The sequence below is a fragment of the Oncorhynchus nerka genome, linkage group LG28 (genome assembly GCF_034236695.1).
Source record: "Oncorhynchus nerka isolate Pitt River linkage group LG28, Oner_Uvic_2.0, whole genome shotgun sequence".
In the NCBI taxonomy this organism is placed as follows: domain Eukaryota; kingdom Metazoa; phylum Chordata; class Actinopteri; order Salmoniformes; family Salmonidae; genus Oncorhynchus; species Oncorhynchus nerka.
In genome coordinates, this window is record NC_088423.1 from 49,530,646 (window position 1) to 49,548,463 (window position 17,818).

The 17,818-nt window shown below is 41.1% G+C and overlaps 1 protein-coding gene and 1 pseudogene across 1 annotated transcript in view; both read left to right on the top strand.

The window, feature by feature from the left end:
- The window catches only part of LOC115112727 (kinase non-catalytic C-lobe domain-containing protein 1-like), a 91,239-nt gene extending 83,716 nt beyond the window's left edge, over positions 1–7,523 (top strand). Inside the window, exons 28-30 of the mRNA XM_065012861.1 lie at positions 41–100; positions 2,202–2,359; positions 4,965–7,523. Coding sequence (XP_064868933.1) covers positions 41–100; positions 2,202–2,359; positions 4,965–5,196 — 450 coding nt within the window. The 3' untranslated portion in view covers positions 5,197–7,523. The remainder of the gene's footprint in view (positions 1–40; positions 101–2,201; positions 2,360–4,964) is intronic.
- Positions 7,524–10,492: 2,969 nt separating this feature from the next.
- On the top strand, positions 10,493–11,389 carry LOC135565510 (uncharacterized; annotated as a pseudogene).
- Positions 11,390–17,818: the final 6,429 nt, after the last annotated feature.

The following is a 17,818-nucleotide window of genomic DNA, read 5'->3' on the forward strand; positions in this document are numbered from 1 at the left end:
TGGTTCTTGCTAAATTAAACACCTCCTCTCTTGCTGATAGGCTTGGAAACATCTGTCTACCAAGGTGTGTGAGGTCCTAGAGGAGCTGCGAGCCGTGCAGGTAAGGTGTGTGTGTGTGTGTGTGTGTGTGTGTGTGTGTGTGTGTGTGTGTGTGTGTGTGTGTGTGTGTGTGTGTGTGTGTGTGTGTGTGTGTGTGCGCCTTCTGTACCAGAGACACGTGCGGGGCTTCAGGAAAATATGCCAAAAGAAAAACACCTTCAAGCAGCACATCTGTGTGTGAAATTCTGTGACACACTCACAGCTGGCCAGCATTTTGTTATATGCTTTTTTTTATTATGCTGCCAGGCAACACACCGTATTCTCTTTTGAGAACGGCTGGAGGCTATATACAGTTGAAGTCAGAAGTTTATAAACACTGAGGTTGGAGTCATTAAAACTCGATTTTCAACCACTCCACAAATGTCTTGTTAATTAACAAACTATAGTTTTGGCAAGTCAGTTAGGACATCTACTTTGTGCATGACACAAGTAATTTTTCCAACAATTGTTTACAGACTGATTATTTCACTTATATCTCACTATATCACAATTCCAGTGGGTCAGAAGTTTACATACACTAAGTTGACTGTGCCTTTAAATAGCTTGGAAAATTCCAGAAAATGATGTCATTGCTTTAGAAGAATCTGAGAGCATATTTGACATCGTTTCAGTCATTTGGAGGTGTACCTGTGGATGTATTTCAAGGCCTACCTACCTTCAAACTGTGCCTCTTTGCTTGACATCATGGGAAAATCAAAAGAAATCAGCCAAGACATCAGAAAAATAAATTGTCGACCTCCACAAGTCTAGTTCATCATTGGGAGCAATTTCCAAACGCCTGAAGGTACCACGTTCATCTGTACAAACAATAGTACGCAAGAATAAACACCATGGGACCACGCAGCCGTCATACCACACAGAAAGGAGATGCGTTCTGTCTCGTAGAGACATACTTTGGTGTGAAAAGTGCAAATCAGTCCCAGAACAACAGCAAAGGACCTTGTGAAGATGCTGGAGGAAACAGGTACAAAAGTATCTCTATCCACAGTGAAATGAGTACTATATCAACATAACCTGAATGGCTACTCAGCAAGGAAGAAGCCACTGCTCCAAAACCGCCATAAAAAAGCCAGACTACGGTTTGCAACTGCACATGGGGACAAAGATCGTACTTTTTGGAGAAATATCCTCTGGTCTGATGAAACAACAATAGAGCTGTTCGGCCATAATGACCATCGTTATGTTTGGAGGAAAAAGGGAGAGGCTTGCGAGCCGAAGAACACCATCCCAACCGTGAAGCACGGGGGTAGCAGCATCATGTTGTGAGGGTGCTTTGTTGCAGGAGGGACTGGTGCACTTCACAAAATAGATGGCATCATGAGGAAGATCAATTATGTGGATATATTTAAGCAACATCTGAAGACATCAGTCAGGAAGTTAAAGCTTGGTCGCAAATGGGTCTTCCAAATGGACAATGACCCCAAGCATACTTCCAAAGTTGTGGCAAAATGGCTTAAGGACAACAAAGTCAAGGTATTGGAGTGGCCATCACAAAGCCCTGACCTCAATCCTATAGAAAATGTGTGGGCAGAACTGAAAAAGCGTGTGCGAGCAAGGAGGCCTACAAACCTGACTCAGTTACACCATCTCTGTCAGGAGGAATGGGCCAAAATCTACCCAACTTATTGTGGGAAGCTTGTGGCAGGATACCTGAAACATTTGAATGAAGTTTAACAATTTAAAGGCAATGCTACCAAATACTAATTGAGTGTCTGTAAACTTCTGACCCACTGGGAATGTGATGAAAGAAATAAAAGCTAAAATAATAATTCTCTCTACTATAATTCTGACATTTCACATTCTTAAAATAAAGAGGTGAGCCTAACTGACCTAGAACAGGGCATTTCTACTCGGATTAAATGTCAGGAATTTTGAAAAACTTAGTTTAAATGTATTTGGCTAAGGTGTATGTAAACTTCCGACTTCAATTGTAGAACCAAACTTGATGCAATATATTCTCAAAGAACACACATGCCGACCTTGCAAAGATGAGGAAAAGTTTTTTGAAGAAACTTTCAAGATGTTATAAATCAAGGGAAGGGTAAGACATCTCTCTATCTCTCTTTTTTTTTATCTCTCACCTCTCCCTCCCTCTTTGTCAGGTCTTTCTGAAGAGTGATAACCTGTGTCTGATGGGAGGAGATCATGTGAGGAGGAGACCCACCCTCCCTGCTGCCCACATCCTGGCCATGCACATCCAGCAGCTGGAGATAGGAGCCTTCACTCTGACCAGCGGTGCCTATAAGTGGCCAAAACTTAGGTGAATGAGCGTAATGCAACATCTCAGGGCCAGTTGTCTGTAAAGAGATTAGGTCTAGTCCTGGAGTCAAAAGGATATTCTATGGAGAATTTGAATGGAGAATTGTACGCGGTTTAAGTCCAGGAATCTAGGCTTATTCAGAGTCCGCGGAAACCAGCACATACATTCCTGGGCCTGTATTCACAAACCATCTCAGAGTAGGAGTGGTAATCTAGGATAAATGTAGCCTTTTAGATCATAATGAATAATATAAAAAAATGTGACTTACACTATATATACAAAAGTATGTGGACAACCCTTCAAATTAGTGGATTTGGCTATTTCAGCCACACCCATTGACAAACATTGGCAGTAGAATGGCCTTAGTGATGAGCTCAGTGACTTTCAATGTGGCACCGTCATAGGATGCCACCTTTCCAACAAGTCAGTCAGTTCGTAAAATTTCTGTACTGACTGTCCCGGGTCAACTGTAAGTGGAAACGTATAGGAGCAACAATGGCTCAGCCGCGAAGTGGTAGGCTACACACGCGTACAGAACAGGACCACCGAGTGTTGAAGCGCGTAGAGAGTAAAAATAGTCTGTCCTTGGTTGCAACATACCTACCGAATTCCAAACTGCCTCTGGAAGCAACGTCAGCACAATAATTGTTCGTCGGATGCTTCATAAAGTGGTTTTCCGTGGCCGAGGAGCCACACACAAGACTTCGGCTGGAGTGGTGTAAAGCTCGCCGCCATTGGACTCTGGAGTGGTGAATCACGCTTCACCATCTGGCAGTCCACCGGACAAATCTGGGTTTGGCGGATGTCAAGAGAATGTTAGCTGCCACAATGCATAGTGCCAACTATGAAGTTCGGTGGAGGAGGAAAAATTGGTCTGGGGGTGTTTTTCATTATTTGGGCTAGGCCCCTTAGTTCCAGTGAAGGACAATCTTAACTCTACAGCAATTCTAGACAATTCTGAGCTTCCAAATTTGTGGCAACAGTTTGGTTATGGCCCTTTCCTGTTTCAGCAGTGCACAAAGCAAGATACATACAGAAATGGTTTGTCAAGATCGGTGTGGAAGAACTTAACTGGGCTACACAGAGCCCTGACCTCAACCCCATTGAACACTGTTGGGATGAATTGGAACACCGACTGCGAGCCAGCCCTTATCGCCCAATCAGTGCCCAACCTCACTTTTATTTATCTAGGTAAGTCAGTTAAGAACAAATTCTTATTTTTTAATTTAATTTAACTAGGCAAGTCAGTTAAGAATTTTTATTTTATTTTCAATGACAGCCTAGGAACAGTGGGTTAGATGCGTTGTTCAGGGGCAGAACAGCAGATTTTTACCTTGTCAGCTCGGGAATTTGATCTTGCAACCTTTCGGTTACTAGTCTAACACTCTAACCACTAGGCTACCTGCCGTCCCTTATTTACAATGACACTGTGCCAATTTTGCGGCTGGTTGTGATACAGCCTGGAATCAAACCAGGGTCTGTAGTGACGCCTCTAGCACTGAGACGCAGTGCCTTAGACCGCTGCGCCACTCGGGTGCCCTAATGCTCTTGTGGCTGAATGGAAGCAAGTCCCCACAGAAATGCTCCAACATCTAGTGGAAAGCCTACCCAGAAGAGTGGAGGCTGATATAGCAGCAAAGGGGGGACCAACTCCATATTAATGCCCATGATTTTGCAATGAGATGTTGAACGAGCAAGTGTCCACATACTTTTGGTAATGTAGTGTATATAGCTCTTTTCAATGAACCAAAGTCAATTATATGGACAGAGAGAACCTGATCCTAGATCAGCACTCCTACTCTGAGATGCATTGTGATTTGGGTCTGGAAAATCTTATAGCCTACACTAAGCTTATACACTCATCCAACTACTGGCCTATAGCATTCATTTGCACTTATCTGCAATTGAGATTTAATGAATCTACTCTGGTCGCCTTTTGCAATGACATGGATATCAACCTGACACTCATTCTTTAATGTTGTAAACGTGATATTAACTTTCTCCCTTGATGTAATGAAGTGGGCCAAGTTGCCACCAAATGAGATTCCCTGTGTCCTTCTACCCACTCAAATATGGCAGCCAGATGCTGGGTTCACAGAAAGTTGTGGTGGACTGTAATGACACAGCTGCTCATTCCATGGCAGTCGTGTAGGATTTGGGTTCCTCTACTAAAGCTAGCACACAGCCAGATGGTGTGGAGATGTGGCACGCCAGGTGTTCTGAGATGCATTGATGTTGACAGATGCTGGGGGTCATAAAGGGTCACGGTGAGAGGCAGCGTCACAGCTGGTTATGACAGACCCTAGGTTCCCCACTATTGTGGAAATCAGGTCACTTATTGTACTGTATATGATGCAAGTGTTTAGTAACGTGGTGCCAAATTATGAGTATGTTCCTGCCGCAGATTAACAACAACAAACTCCTATTTCTCATTTTCACTCTCTCTGTCTTGTCCTCCAACTCCATGGTGGCTGCAACTTCAATCTCTGCTTTTGTCCTAATTTTATGTACTTTCTTGTCTCCCTTCTTTACCGCTCTATCTGCCCCCCCCCCCCCACCCCTATATCTTTATCTCTCTCCTGCTCTCTCCTTCCTCACTCGCCAGGACCATAGCGAAGGTGGTGAGTCAGGTGCATGCGTTCCAGGAGACAGTGTACTCCTTCACTCCTGACTTGGAGCTGCAGGCCTACCTAAGACTACGCATCGCCCACCTCAGCGGCTGTGACATCCCCCTGCTGGCTGCAGACAACGAGGCAAACTTCTACCACACCCCCACTGAGCGACACACCCGCAGGATCCAGGACACACTAAAGAGGGTGAAGGCCACCTTCCAATGAGCTACAGCCTTGCCTGATCTAGGATCAGATTTGCCTTTTAGATCATAATGAATACGATGATATGGACAAAGGGGACCTGGTCCTAGATTAGTACTCATAATGCTTTATGAAATTGGGCCCTGGTCAGACAACTAGTCAACAGACCTCAAACCCCCCCATAACCCACTGACTTACTTTGGTAGCAGAGACTGGGTGGGTGTCTCTATTTATTGGTAATAACTTTGATTAGACATCATGAGGACGGTCTTATTTGAACACAATGACAGAGCCACATGAAGGCATCCAAGGTGGTTCATTTTGACTTCACTCTGATTTTATACAGTGAGCAGTCCAGCAGTCCCCACATTGCACCCCATAGCCTGACAACGCACTTCACACCTCTAACTCCTTGATTATCTCCAAAGTAGAGTACAAAGTCATCTGAAAAATATAATTGTTTTTTTTGTTATTAGAGTGAGAAGAGGAGAAAACAGTAATGGACTTTTTAAGGGGAAGAACAGATATGCTTTTTTACTTGTGAAAAAATGTCAACAACAGACTGAATGATTTTGAATATTTCACATCTTTATCTACCACTGGTGGAGGCATATGGATCACATTTCTCTCATGTACACCATTTTGATTGCTAGTCTCTAAGACAACATAATAATGATAATGTTTCATAATGAGATGACATGTCTTTAATTCACTGAGTGTCGTGTATTATAGCTCAATTAGATTTGAAAAGTGAGATATTTTGATATAACCACAGATAGGTGATTACCATTTTCAACTCTCCGGAGCACCATCTAAATGGTCTAAATGACCATTTATTGGCATTGCCAATAGCTACTTGACATGATAATTACAGTATTGCAAGATATTAAAAATGGATCAAACTCATGATGTAATATGCTATTACGGCTAAATCAGGGATGGGCAAACTGGCAGGTCGCGTGCCGCACCCCTTTTGTAGTTTAGGGATCAATTTCTAAGTATATATACAGTACCAGTCAAACATTTGGACACACCAACTCATTCAAGGGTTTTTCTTTATTTTTACTATTATCTACATTGTAGAATAACAGTGAAGACATCAAAACTATGAAATAACACATAGAATCAAGCAGTAACCAAAAAGGTGTTAAACAAATCAAAATATATTTTAGATTTTAGATTCTTCAAAGAAGCCACCCTTTGCCTTGATGACAGCTTTACCTGGAACTCTTTTCCAACAGTCTTGAAGGAGTTCCCACATATGCTGAGCTCTTGTTGACTGCTTTTCCTTCACTCTGCAGTCCAACTCAACCCAAACCATCTCAATTGGGTTGAGGTTGGGTGATTGTGGAGGCCAGGTTATCTGACGCAGCACTCCATCACTCTCCTTCTTGGTCAAATAGCACTTACACAGCCTGGAGGTGTGTTTTAGGTCATTGTCCTGTTGAAAAACAAAAGAAAGTCCCACTAAGCACATACCAGATTGGATGGCATATCGCTGCAGAATGCTGTGGTAGCCATGCTGGTTAAGTGTGCCTTGAATTCTAAATAAATCTCTAACAGTGTCACCATCACACCTCCTCTTCCATGCTTCACGGTAGGAACCACACATGCAGAGATCGTCCGTTCACCTACTCTGCATCCCACAAAGACACAGAGGTTGGAACCAAAAATATAACATTTGGACTCATCTGACCAAACAACAGATTTCCACCGGTCTAATGTCCATTGCTCGTGTTTCTTGGCCCAAGCAAGTCTCTTCTTCTTATTGGTGTCCTTTAGTATTGGTGTCTTTGCAGAAATTCAACCATGAAGGCCTGATTCACACAGTCTCCTCTGAACAGTTGATGTTGAGATGTGTCTGTTACTTGAACTCTGTGAAGCATTTATTTGGGCTGCAATTTCTGTGACTGGTAACTCATCGTCTGCAGCAGAGGTAACTCTGGGTCTTCCTTTCCTGTGGCAGTCCTCATGAGAGCTAGTTTCCTCATAGTGTTTGATGGTTTTTGTGACTGCACTTGAATAAACTTTAAAAGTTGTTGAAATTTTCCTGATTGACTGACCTTCATGTCTTTAAGTAATGACGGACTGCCGTTTCTCTTTGCTTATTTGAGCTGTTCTTTCCATAATATGGACTTGGTATTTTACCAAATAGGGCTATCTTCTATACACCTCCCGTACCTTGTCACAACACAAGAGATTGGTTCAAACGCATTAAGAAGGAAAGAAATTCCACAAATTGCCTTTTAACAGCGGAGTCAATCACCACCTTCCGGAGACACCTGAAACCCCACCTCTTTAAGGAATACCTAGGATAGGATAAAGTAATCCTTCTCACCCCCCCCTCCCCCCCCCCTTAAAAGACCTAGATGCACTATTGTAAAGTGGCTGTTCCACTGGATGTCATAAGGTGAAAGCACCAATTTGTAAGTCGCTCTGGATAAGAGCGTCTGCTAAATGACTTAAATGTAAATGTAAATGTAACAAGGCACACCTTGTTAATTGGAATGCATTCCAGGTGACTACCTCATGAAGCTTCTTGAGAGAATGCCAATAATGTGCAAAGCTGTTATCAAGGCAAAGGTTGGCTACTTTGAAAAGTCTTATTTTGATTTGCTTAATATTGTTTTGGTTACTACATGATTCCATATGTGATCTTTCATAGTTTTTATGTCTTCACTATTATTCTATTATTCTATAATTTTAAAAATCAAGAAAAACCCTGGAATACTATATTGGAACTCAGTCGGGGTCTCTGCTTACTGTTGAGAGTTAGAATAGTAGAATAGATAAGTTCAATTTCAAAAATTGGTTGTGCATCAGCAGTTTTTCTCAGTCACTGACAGTCACTCAATTAACCCATGTCAGCCCCCCAAAAATGTGATTGGTAAATTAGTTAAGTGGCCAGCTATTGATTTTTGTATTCACTCTAACTCAAATATATTAAGAACTGCAAACATTTCTCTCCACCCTATAGCAAAACGTGTAGAAGACGGCTAAAGACAGCTCTGACTACATGAGTGGGTATGGATGTTGGTGCTCAAGCCACGAGTTCAGATTATTTGTGGCCCCCACCCCCATCAAAGTTGCCCATCCCTGGACTAAATGAATACAAATGCCTGAATAGTTGCTATAGTTTTTCTAAAACGAACTGTGTTCATGTTGGAATGAAACTACAGTATAAGCTACAAACTGATGAATAGGCACACTTGCAAAGATGACGTTTGTGTGATTTGTAAACAAATTGAAATTAATTGTCTGAAACATCAAAGATTACTTTGAATTTTTAAAATCCTTGACATTGTGCATTTGTAACTACTGCACTTACCTAATTACCATATAGGTTAAATACATCATTTTAATGGCAATCAATGTAACTTAATAAGATGTCAATGTGTTAAATATGTTCGTATGATTATGCCTATTTGTTGTATTTTTCCACATATGTTCATATATTTTCTGACGTAAATTTGTTTTTCACGATGTTATATCAATAATCAACCAAGGACAAGGATGTGGCCTACCATGCTCAAAATGTGTTGCAAACTCAATCTATTAAAATGATGTATTGTAGAAGTGTTGCTCTTATGTTGTTGTATGCATTTATAGAAATACAGCATTATAAATATAGGGCCGTAATTGGGAGGCTGAGAACCCAAGCCTTCACAGGAACAGTCAGATCATCGACAGAAGAGACATTCAATATATCCTTATCTGCATTTTCATAGCTAAGCGATCCTTTTAGGGTTATTGTCCGACAGCTGCTGGGGGAATTCCATCTGAACAGGCTGAAACACTTGAAAGGTTTCACATACAGAGAAAGGACACCCAGCAACGTTGGCCTGGTTGGATCATTTGGGTTGACCAACTTTCTTCAACGTTCCCTTTCTTGATTTTTTTTGGCACATTCTTTTTCCAGAACATGCCATTTTGGATAGGCCTATTTGGGGATGCTTTACTCAGTAGTATGCATCACCAAACATGTGTCAATTATAGCCGTTTTTCAGACTTATTTACAGCTTGCGCTCCACGATTTACATTTCAACTGGCAAACAATGGTGTTGCTACTGTAATACCTTTGATCTGTTATGTTTCAACCCACTGCGCCAAATGCTGGTTGTTGGGCCAGTGGCGCCAGTGCTCACCGGGGTATCAAAGAGGTGTTAATACTAAACCATAAGAGCAGTGTGGTACTTGCCTTTATTTTACATTTGATTTTAATGTCGGGGAAAGGGCTGACATTTAGAAAGGCATCATGCAGATGATCAGACTCCATACAATGGGGTTATACATGCTTGGCAATGTTGATTATTATATCAGAACGGTCAACTACAATAAAATAGTATTCCCTTCCAATCCTAAATCGATGGTAAATAGAGGCTACAGACAGTCATTGCCTGGAAATTAAGTTTAGGCCAATTATCACAAGGTACACTTAGAAAAAATGGTTCCAAAAGGGTTATTTGGCTGTCCCCATAAGAGAACCCTATTTGGTTCAAAGTTAGAACCCTTTTTGTTTTCAGGTAGAACCCTCTGTGAAAAGTGCTCTATATGGAATACAACGTTTTTTTTTCTTCCTGGAAACAAAATGGTTCTACCTTAAACCAAAAAAGGTTTCTTCAAAGGGTTCTCCTATTGGCACAGCCTAAGAACCGTTTTAGGTTCTAGATGGCATTTTTTTTTAGGTGCACAGATATAGACACTAACATGCTGCAGCATGATTTTACACATTTAGTTTATACATATTTGGGTTTCTGTTTTAGTAGGTCTGTGGCAAAGCCTGTTATCTTGATTAGAAAGTGGCTTTAATTGGTCTGATGTTTTCAGTGTGATCTTCTTCGTTATGGAATAGGCTACAATTTAAACGTCAAGTCATTGTAGGCCTATATGCCTCAACATATCATAACCTAAGAACTCTGAAGCAGAGGTGGACTCTTAATGTGACGTTTCTGTATATTTTCAGCTGGGGGTGGACAAATGTAACCCATCTGGGCAAAAACAGGTTGAATCAACGTTGTTTTACTAGTTGATTTCACATTAGTTGACTACACAACCAAATATAAATCAAAACTAGTCGTTGAACTGACGTCTTCGCCCAATGAGATGAGCTCTACTGGTTCTCACATACTTGGTGGCGCCAGGCTTTCACACACTCACTGTATGTGAAGACTTCAATAAGGACCCATTAGGACCTAATCATTGTGAATCGATCAGGCGTTAACGTGCTTTTGCAAATGCTAATCTTGGAGAGGGCCAGGTCTATATATGGCGGGCCATCTCACAATATTCTCTGACCATCCTCGGATAGTTTGCTGAGCTCATGGAAGCAAACATATTCAATTACTTCACTGTAGACTGGTTGGCGAAGAGCCATCACGACACCATCAAGAAAGAAGGACCTGTGGACACTGGACCTGTGGATACTATGCTAACCCACTTCAAACCCCATGTCCCTTGCATGGTCCAGCCTCGACCGCCAACCTCTTATAACAAGGTCTACCTCCAGCCAAAGTCAAAGATCACAAGGTTTGAATTCAAGAATTGCACTGAGAAACCCACAAATCTGGAATCCAGATTGAGCTCACCTCTGCATCCGTCAAGCTGCCCTTCCCCAAATCGTAAGTTAAATGTAGGCTACTATACTTTAACAATTCTATTAATATTACATGTTAAAACCTGGTGTTGCAACACATTTAAATCATGTTTTTTTTTCAATTGAAGAGCATTTTATTGACTGATATTTTTTCCACAGTTTCCGAAAACAGTGAGTACTCCTCCGGGTATGATAAACCTCTCTGAAACTCAGGTAATACTAGAATACAAAACTCATTACAAAATGTAATTTATGCACATTATACATTGTGCTGCAGAACTATTTAATTCGATTATACTAGTGCTGGTTTGGTTCTAATGGTTTTCATCTTGTGTTAAAAACTTGTGTTTCGTGTTTCAGGTGATAACTTGGTTTCAGAACAGGAGGATGAAACCGAAACGGGAAGTCCAAGACTCGCGCGCTGAGTACCTCGCTCCCGCCCAGTCACGGATGATATTCCAGCCCATACGCCCATTTCAGTACCACGGCGATGGAAGGCACCTATCATACACCGCTGCCTACCACGCGATGTACCCGCACATGGTGCAACAGTTCCCCCAGCAACAGATGGTTTCTTATCATCAGCACCCCCACCCAATGATGTCCAACGCACATTTCTACTAAAGACTATATACTACAGACTGAACTTTCGACTCAAACACTTACAAATCCAAAATGCAATCCAGTTTTTTTTTATATCTTGGGTGGGATGTTTGTAAATCCATTTCTTTAAAGATGTGCAGAGATTAAAGTCAATTTTATCATTCAAGTATATCTTATATCACAACCTTTCTTTTCTATTTAGTCTTAATCGTAGTTAATGTTACAACACTGCATAACAACTTCCAGCTGAACAATTAGCTTATGCACACAAATGGTGTGGTTTAGATGTAACCTATTGCTTGTCAGTATGTACATCGGCATACTATAACAGTAACGAGGCTATGTACAATGAGTACCAGTACCAAGTCGATATTTCAGGGGTAGGAGGCAGTTCAGGTAATTGAGGTAAAACTGTATGTACATGTTGGTAGGGGTAAAAATTACTAGGCAATCAGGATATAATAATAAACAAGTAGCAGCAGCATATGTGAAAAGTGTGTGTGTGTGGCGTCGATATGCATGTGTGAGTGTGTATTGTGTGTTTGAGCGTATGTAGTGTGTGTTGGAGTGCCAGTGTAGTATGTGTGAGTGTGTGGGTAGAGTCTAGTGAGTGTGCATAGAGCCAGTGCAAGAGCGATTAGAGTGAGCTATGTCAACAATCCAGTATATAAATACATATGCTGCGTGTACAATACAGTTGAACTAAAATACAATGTAAAGTAGTAGAAATACACTAAACAAATATATCAATGCAACTTGTAAAGTGTTAGTCCCATGTTTCATGGGCTGAAATAAAAGATCCCAGAAATGCTCCATACACAGAAAAATATAATTTCTCTCAAATTTTGTGCACAAATGTGTTTACATCCCTGTTAGTGATCATTTCTCATTTGCCAAGATAATCCATCCACCTGACAGGTGTGGCATATAAAGAAGCTGATTAAACAGTCATGATCATTACACAGGTGCACCTTGTGTCGGAGAGGTGGCAGACAGCATGTATGGCGTCGTGTGGGAGAGCGAGAGCGGTTTGCTAATGTCAATGTTGTGAAAAGATTGCTCTCTGGCCGTGCCGCTGCTCCAGTTTCAACTGTTCTGTCTGGGGCTATGGAACCCTGACCTGTTCACCGGACGTGCTACCTGTCCCAGACCTGCTGTTTTCAACTCTCAAGAGACAGCAGGTAGAGACACTCTCAATGATTGGCTATGAAAAGCCAACTGACATTTACTCCTGAGGTGCTAACCTGTTGCACCCTCGACAACTACTGTGATTATTATTATTTGACCATGCTGGTCATTTATGAACATTTGAACATCTTGGCCATGTTCTGTTATAATCTCCACCAGGCACAGCCAGAAGAGAACTGGCCACCCCTCATAGCCTGGTTCCTCTCTAGGTTTCTTCCTAGGTTTTGGCCTTTCTAGGGAGTTTTTCCTAGCCACCGTGCTTCTACACCTGCATTGCTTGCTGTTTGGGGTTTTAGGCTGGGTTTCTATACAGCACTTTGATATCAGCTGATGTAAGAAGGGCTATATAATTTTGGTGGCAGTGGGGTTATATGGTATGGGCAGACATAAGCTATGGACAACGAACACAATTGCATTTTATTGATGGCAATTTGAATGCACAGAGATACCGTGACAAGATCCTGAGGCCCATTGTCATGCCATTCATCTGCCATCATCACTTTATGATAATGTACGGCCCCATGTCGCAAGGATCTGTTCACAGTTCCTGGAAGCTGAAAATGCCCCCGTTCTTCCATGGCCTGCATACTCACCAGACATGTCACCCATTGAGCATGTTTGGGATGCTCTGGATCGATGTGTATGACAGCGTGTTCCAGTTCCCGCAAATATCCAGCAATTTTGCACAGCCATTGAAGAGGAGTGGGACAACATTCCACAAGCCACATTTAACAGCCTGACGAATTCTATGGAAGGAGATGTGTCGCGCTGCATGAGACAAATGGTGGTCATACCAGATACTGACGGGTTCTCTGATCCACGCCCCTACCTTTGTTTTAAGGTATCTGTTGCATGTCTGTACTCCCAGTCATGTGACATTGACTTAATTCCCTCATAACTCCACCACCTTTAGACATGGAGGAACCATGAATAAGGTCGAGCAGACGTGCCTGTTCTAAGTGGGAAAAGCATCTACTTTATTTTTTATGATAGAAATAATAGCATTCTTCATGAACTGTAAATGATATGTTGATAAGAACTATTGATAAGAGCTAGGTAAATTAGTAATCCATTTGGGGAAGGCGTTTATAAATACACATAGCAATGGTTGTAGATACTTTTTCCTTATGATCCCTGGTGAGGAATGTGAAACCAGCCATATGGACGCAAACTGAAAATCATATATCAACGTGATATGTAATTGCTGCCCATTTTACTCAGTGAAGTAGGCTATAAATAGTTGTGCCATTATTCCCGAATATTAATTGTCTACCCTGATCATTTGCGTTGATGAAAATTGGAGACCCAAGCTGTAGGCTTCTTTAGAGCTGAACCTGCCAAATTGATGTTTGTGCTTTAGAACGTTTTAAATTATACGCCGGGCCTTTTTACCATTTGTATAATGTTCAGTATTAACCATTATCGGGAACCACCGTCAGTAGTACCCACACACATTTATAGCTGTCACTTTAGTGTTAGTATTCTTCCATTTGTAGCTTACATTCGGCATCATTCCATTCCGTTAACCTTTCTTTCCTCTGTCAAGTCTGTGTCGTTGTTCCTGAGGGTTGCTAGCATTAGTGGATCGTATTAGGCTAATGCTGTGCAATAATTTGTCGCCTTATTTGAATCATGGAACTCAGACCATATGTAGCACGTTTCATGATGACTGGACCGTTGTCATTCAACTGATGATTAGAAATTATTCGGGTAGATTTATAGGACAATTGTTCAAACCTTATTGTACACTTTCTTTCCATGTTCCAATAGTTCATGCATGGAACTTGAATGTGACAATTTTCAGGATAAATCAAACCACTGTAGTTTTGATTCCTCAATATATTTATTGTGTAAAGACTCTTCAAACCATTTTTTCCTTATGATTCAATACATACTTTCCTAACCCAAAAATGTGCCTAAATAATAATATACAAGATCCAAGTATTTTTAAATCTACCACTTGGTGCTGAAACGGAGACGAATATGCATATATTTAGATGTCTTTATATCATTGATCCCTACATTCTGAACCCCTTCTCTCAATGTATTCTAGTGAGTCTGTTGACAAAATTAACCCATGTTTTAAAGGATGGCTTAAGATAAATGTACTGAAACCCCTACTGAATGAAAACTCCACGAGATAATCTGTTAGCCAGCAAGTGGGAGGGTTTTCAGCCGTTGAATTAATTAAACGTATTAAATGCGCTCAAGGGAACCATGCCTGCAAAGCGCCTGCAAAGCCCTGTTACGCACCAAAGCAGAGCTTTGCAAGCTTCCGACCAACCTCACTTCACTTTTCATTTTCTTAAACATGAGACACCTCGAGTTTCCACTAGTACAGTACATAGCGATCTAGGTAATCGGCCTTCAGTTTTAGTGCCCCCCATTTTTGGAATAGCCTACAAAACTCACTACATCTTGACTCGCTGGTGCCTTTAGGGCAGTTTAGTACTCAAATGTTGAATTCAATGAATGATAATCGCAAATGTTTGGAATTTAATGTAAATAATTGTATTTCTGGTGTTTGAATCTGTATGGTTGAATCTGTAATTTGTAGTTTATTTTATTTGTATTGATCGTTTAGATTATGTTTGCATTGTTGTCTTCAACTGTTAGGGCTAGCCCTGAATACTGCCCCTTCTGGAGGAATTCGGCACCCATATAAACCATGATACATTTTTGTCAAAAGTTGCTAATATATGCATATAAAAATTATTATCGAATAGGAAACACTCTAAAGCTTATAAAACCGTTTAAATTTTGTCTCTATGTAAAGCAGAAGTCTCAGGGCATGCATTCTCCCAAAGTCTCTCTTGTAATGGAAAAAGTTGCCACCACTTTGACGTCATCCTATACACACTTCCCAAGCAGTTATAACCATGGAAACAGTTTCTACGTCTTCAGCGTGAAGCCTGCTTTCGATGAGGCGTGTAACTGTGAGAATCGCGCGCTCACGAGACGTTCAGCGTGCCCAAACGTCCCGGTGACGCAAAAAAAAAGTTTCACCAATGGGAGCTGGGAAATTTCTCTCTCTTTCCCTCAGGATGGACTGAACAACGTGTGTTTCTCTGAACGCCCTCACGATTGCTGTAGACCTTTATAACATTTTAAGGCTTAATTATAAACATAGTTTGACAAGTTTACTCGAAATATAATGTATACTTTCGACGTTTTGGTGCGCATCCACTTGAAATTTGCATACATTTCGACCGAAAAGTGTCTAGTTTGAGAACGGAAAGACACAGACTTGAAAACTGAACACTAACTTGGTGAGTATTAACCCTTCCAGGTCTTCTGAAGGAAGAACAGCCATGGTAAGCGAATATTTATGTCTTCATTTTGGGTTTCTGTCGACTCCAAGATAGAGGAGTCAGTATGCTAAATGGGAGCGCCGACTCCCTATTATAGCCTAGTGAACGCCAAATGTAACGTTAAAAATAATTGTAACATAGCGATTGCATTTAGAAGAAGTTTATCTTGCCATACATATGTAAAACATGCATATTTAGTCAAAGTTTATGATGTGTATTCCTTGTTAGCTGACGTTATCTGCCGGAGCTATTTTATTTCTCCTGACATTGCAGTAGCATTTTTTGAACGATGCATAATTGTAAACAGAGATTTATGGATATATATTGCATATTATTGAAAAAAATGAATGTACTGTGTAACATGTTATATTACTGTCATCTGATGAAGATTTCAAAAGGTTAGTGAAATGATTTTTCTTTTAATCCTGCGTTTGTTGATTGCATATTTTTTCCTACTTGGCTAAGCTAATGAGGTATGTATGCAGTGGTGGTTGGACATAAATATGTGCTATGTTTTCGCTGTAAAACATTTTAGAAATCTGACTTGCTGGGTAGATAAATAACTTCTTTATCTTTCATTTGAGCCATTTTTCAAGCGATTCTGTGGAGGTTAAATATTTTTAGGATTATTTATTGCGTTCCCTGCGCCACATTACAGCTCAGGGGGGATGGGGGGTGATCCCAAAGGGGATCATGTATCCCCATCATTAAATGAGACCCTGGTCTCAATGGGTTTCCCTGAATTAATACAACTGAAGTAAAAAAAATCCCACTTGTGACATTGTAACGTGGCTCATCGAATCAAATCAAATTTCATAAATCACATACAAGTGATTAGCAGATGTTATTGCGGGTGTAGCGAAATGCTTGTGCTTCTAGCTCCGACAGTGCAGTAATATCTAGAAGTACTATCTAACAAATTACACAACATATACCCAATACACATAAGACTAAGATACAGTAGAATAGTAATGCGAGGTATGTCAACATTATTAAGTGAATGAGATACCGTAGAATAGTATAGACCCTATCTTTCAAAGATATTTCGTAAAAATCCAAATAACTACATTGTAAATGGTTTAAACACTGTTTCCCATGCTTGTTCCATAAACCATAAACATTTAATGAACATGCACCTGTGGAACGTCGTTAAGACACTAACAGCTTACAGATGGTAGGCAATTGAGGTCACAGTTATGAAAACTTAGGACACTAAAGAGACCTTTCTACTGACTCTGAAAAACACCAAAATAAAGATGCCCAGGGTCCCTGCTCATCTGCGTGAACATGCCTTAGGCATGCTGCAAGGAGGCATGAGGACTGCAGATGTGGCCAGGGAAATAAATGGTCTGGGGCGGTGTGTCACAGCATCATCGGACTGAGCTTGTTGTCATTGCAGGCAATCTCAACACTGTGCGTTACAGGGAAGACATAATCCTCCCTCATGTGGTACCCTTCCTGCAGGCTCATCCTGACATGACCCTCCAGCATGACAATGCCACCAGCCATACTTCTCATTCTGTGCATGATTTCCTGTATGACAGGAATGTCAGTGTTCTGCCATGGCCAGCAAAGAGCCCAGATCTCAATCCCATTGAGCACGTCTGGGACCCCTTGGATCGGAGGGTGAGGGCTTGGGCCATTCCCCCAGAGATGTCCGGGGACTTGCAGGTGCCTTGGTGGAAGAGTGGGGTAGCATCTCACGGCAAGAACTGGCAAATCTGGTGCAGTCCATGAGGAGAAGATGCACTGCAGTACTTAATGCAGATGGTGGCAGCACCAGATACTGACTGTTACTTTTGATTTTGACCCCCCCCAAACAAACAAAAAATATTTACACGTTAAATTTGCTGAAAATAAACACAGTTGACAGTGAGAGGTTTATGAGATGAGTTTTGCTGAGTTTATGAGATGAGTAACGCCAGATATGTTAATATTAAGTGGCTAGAAT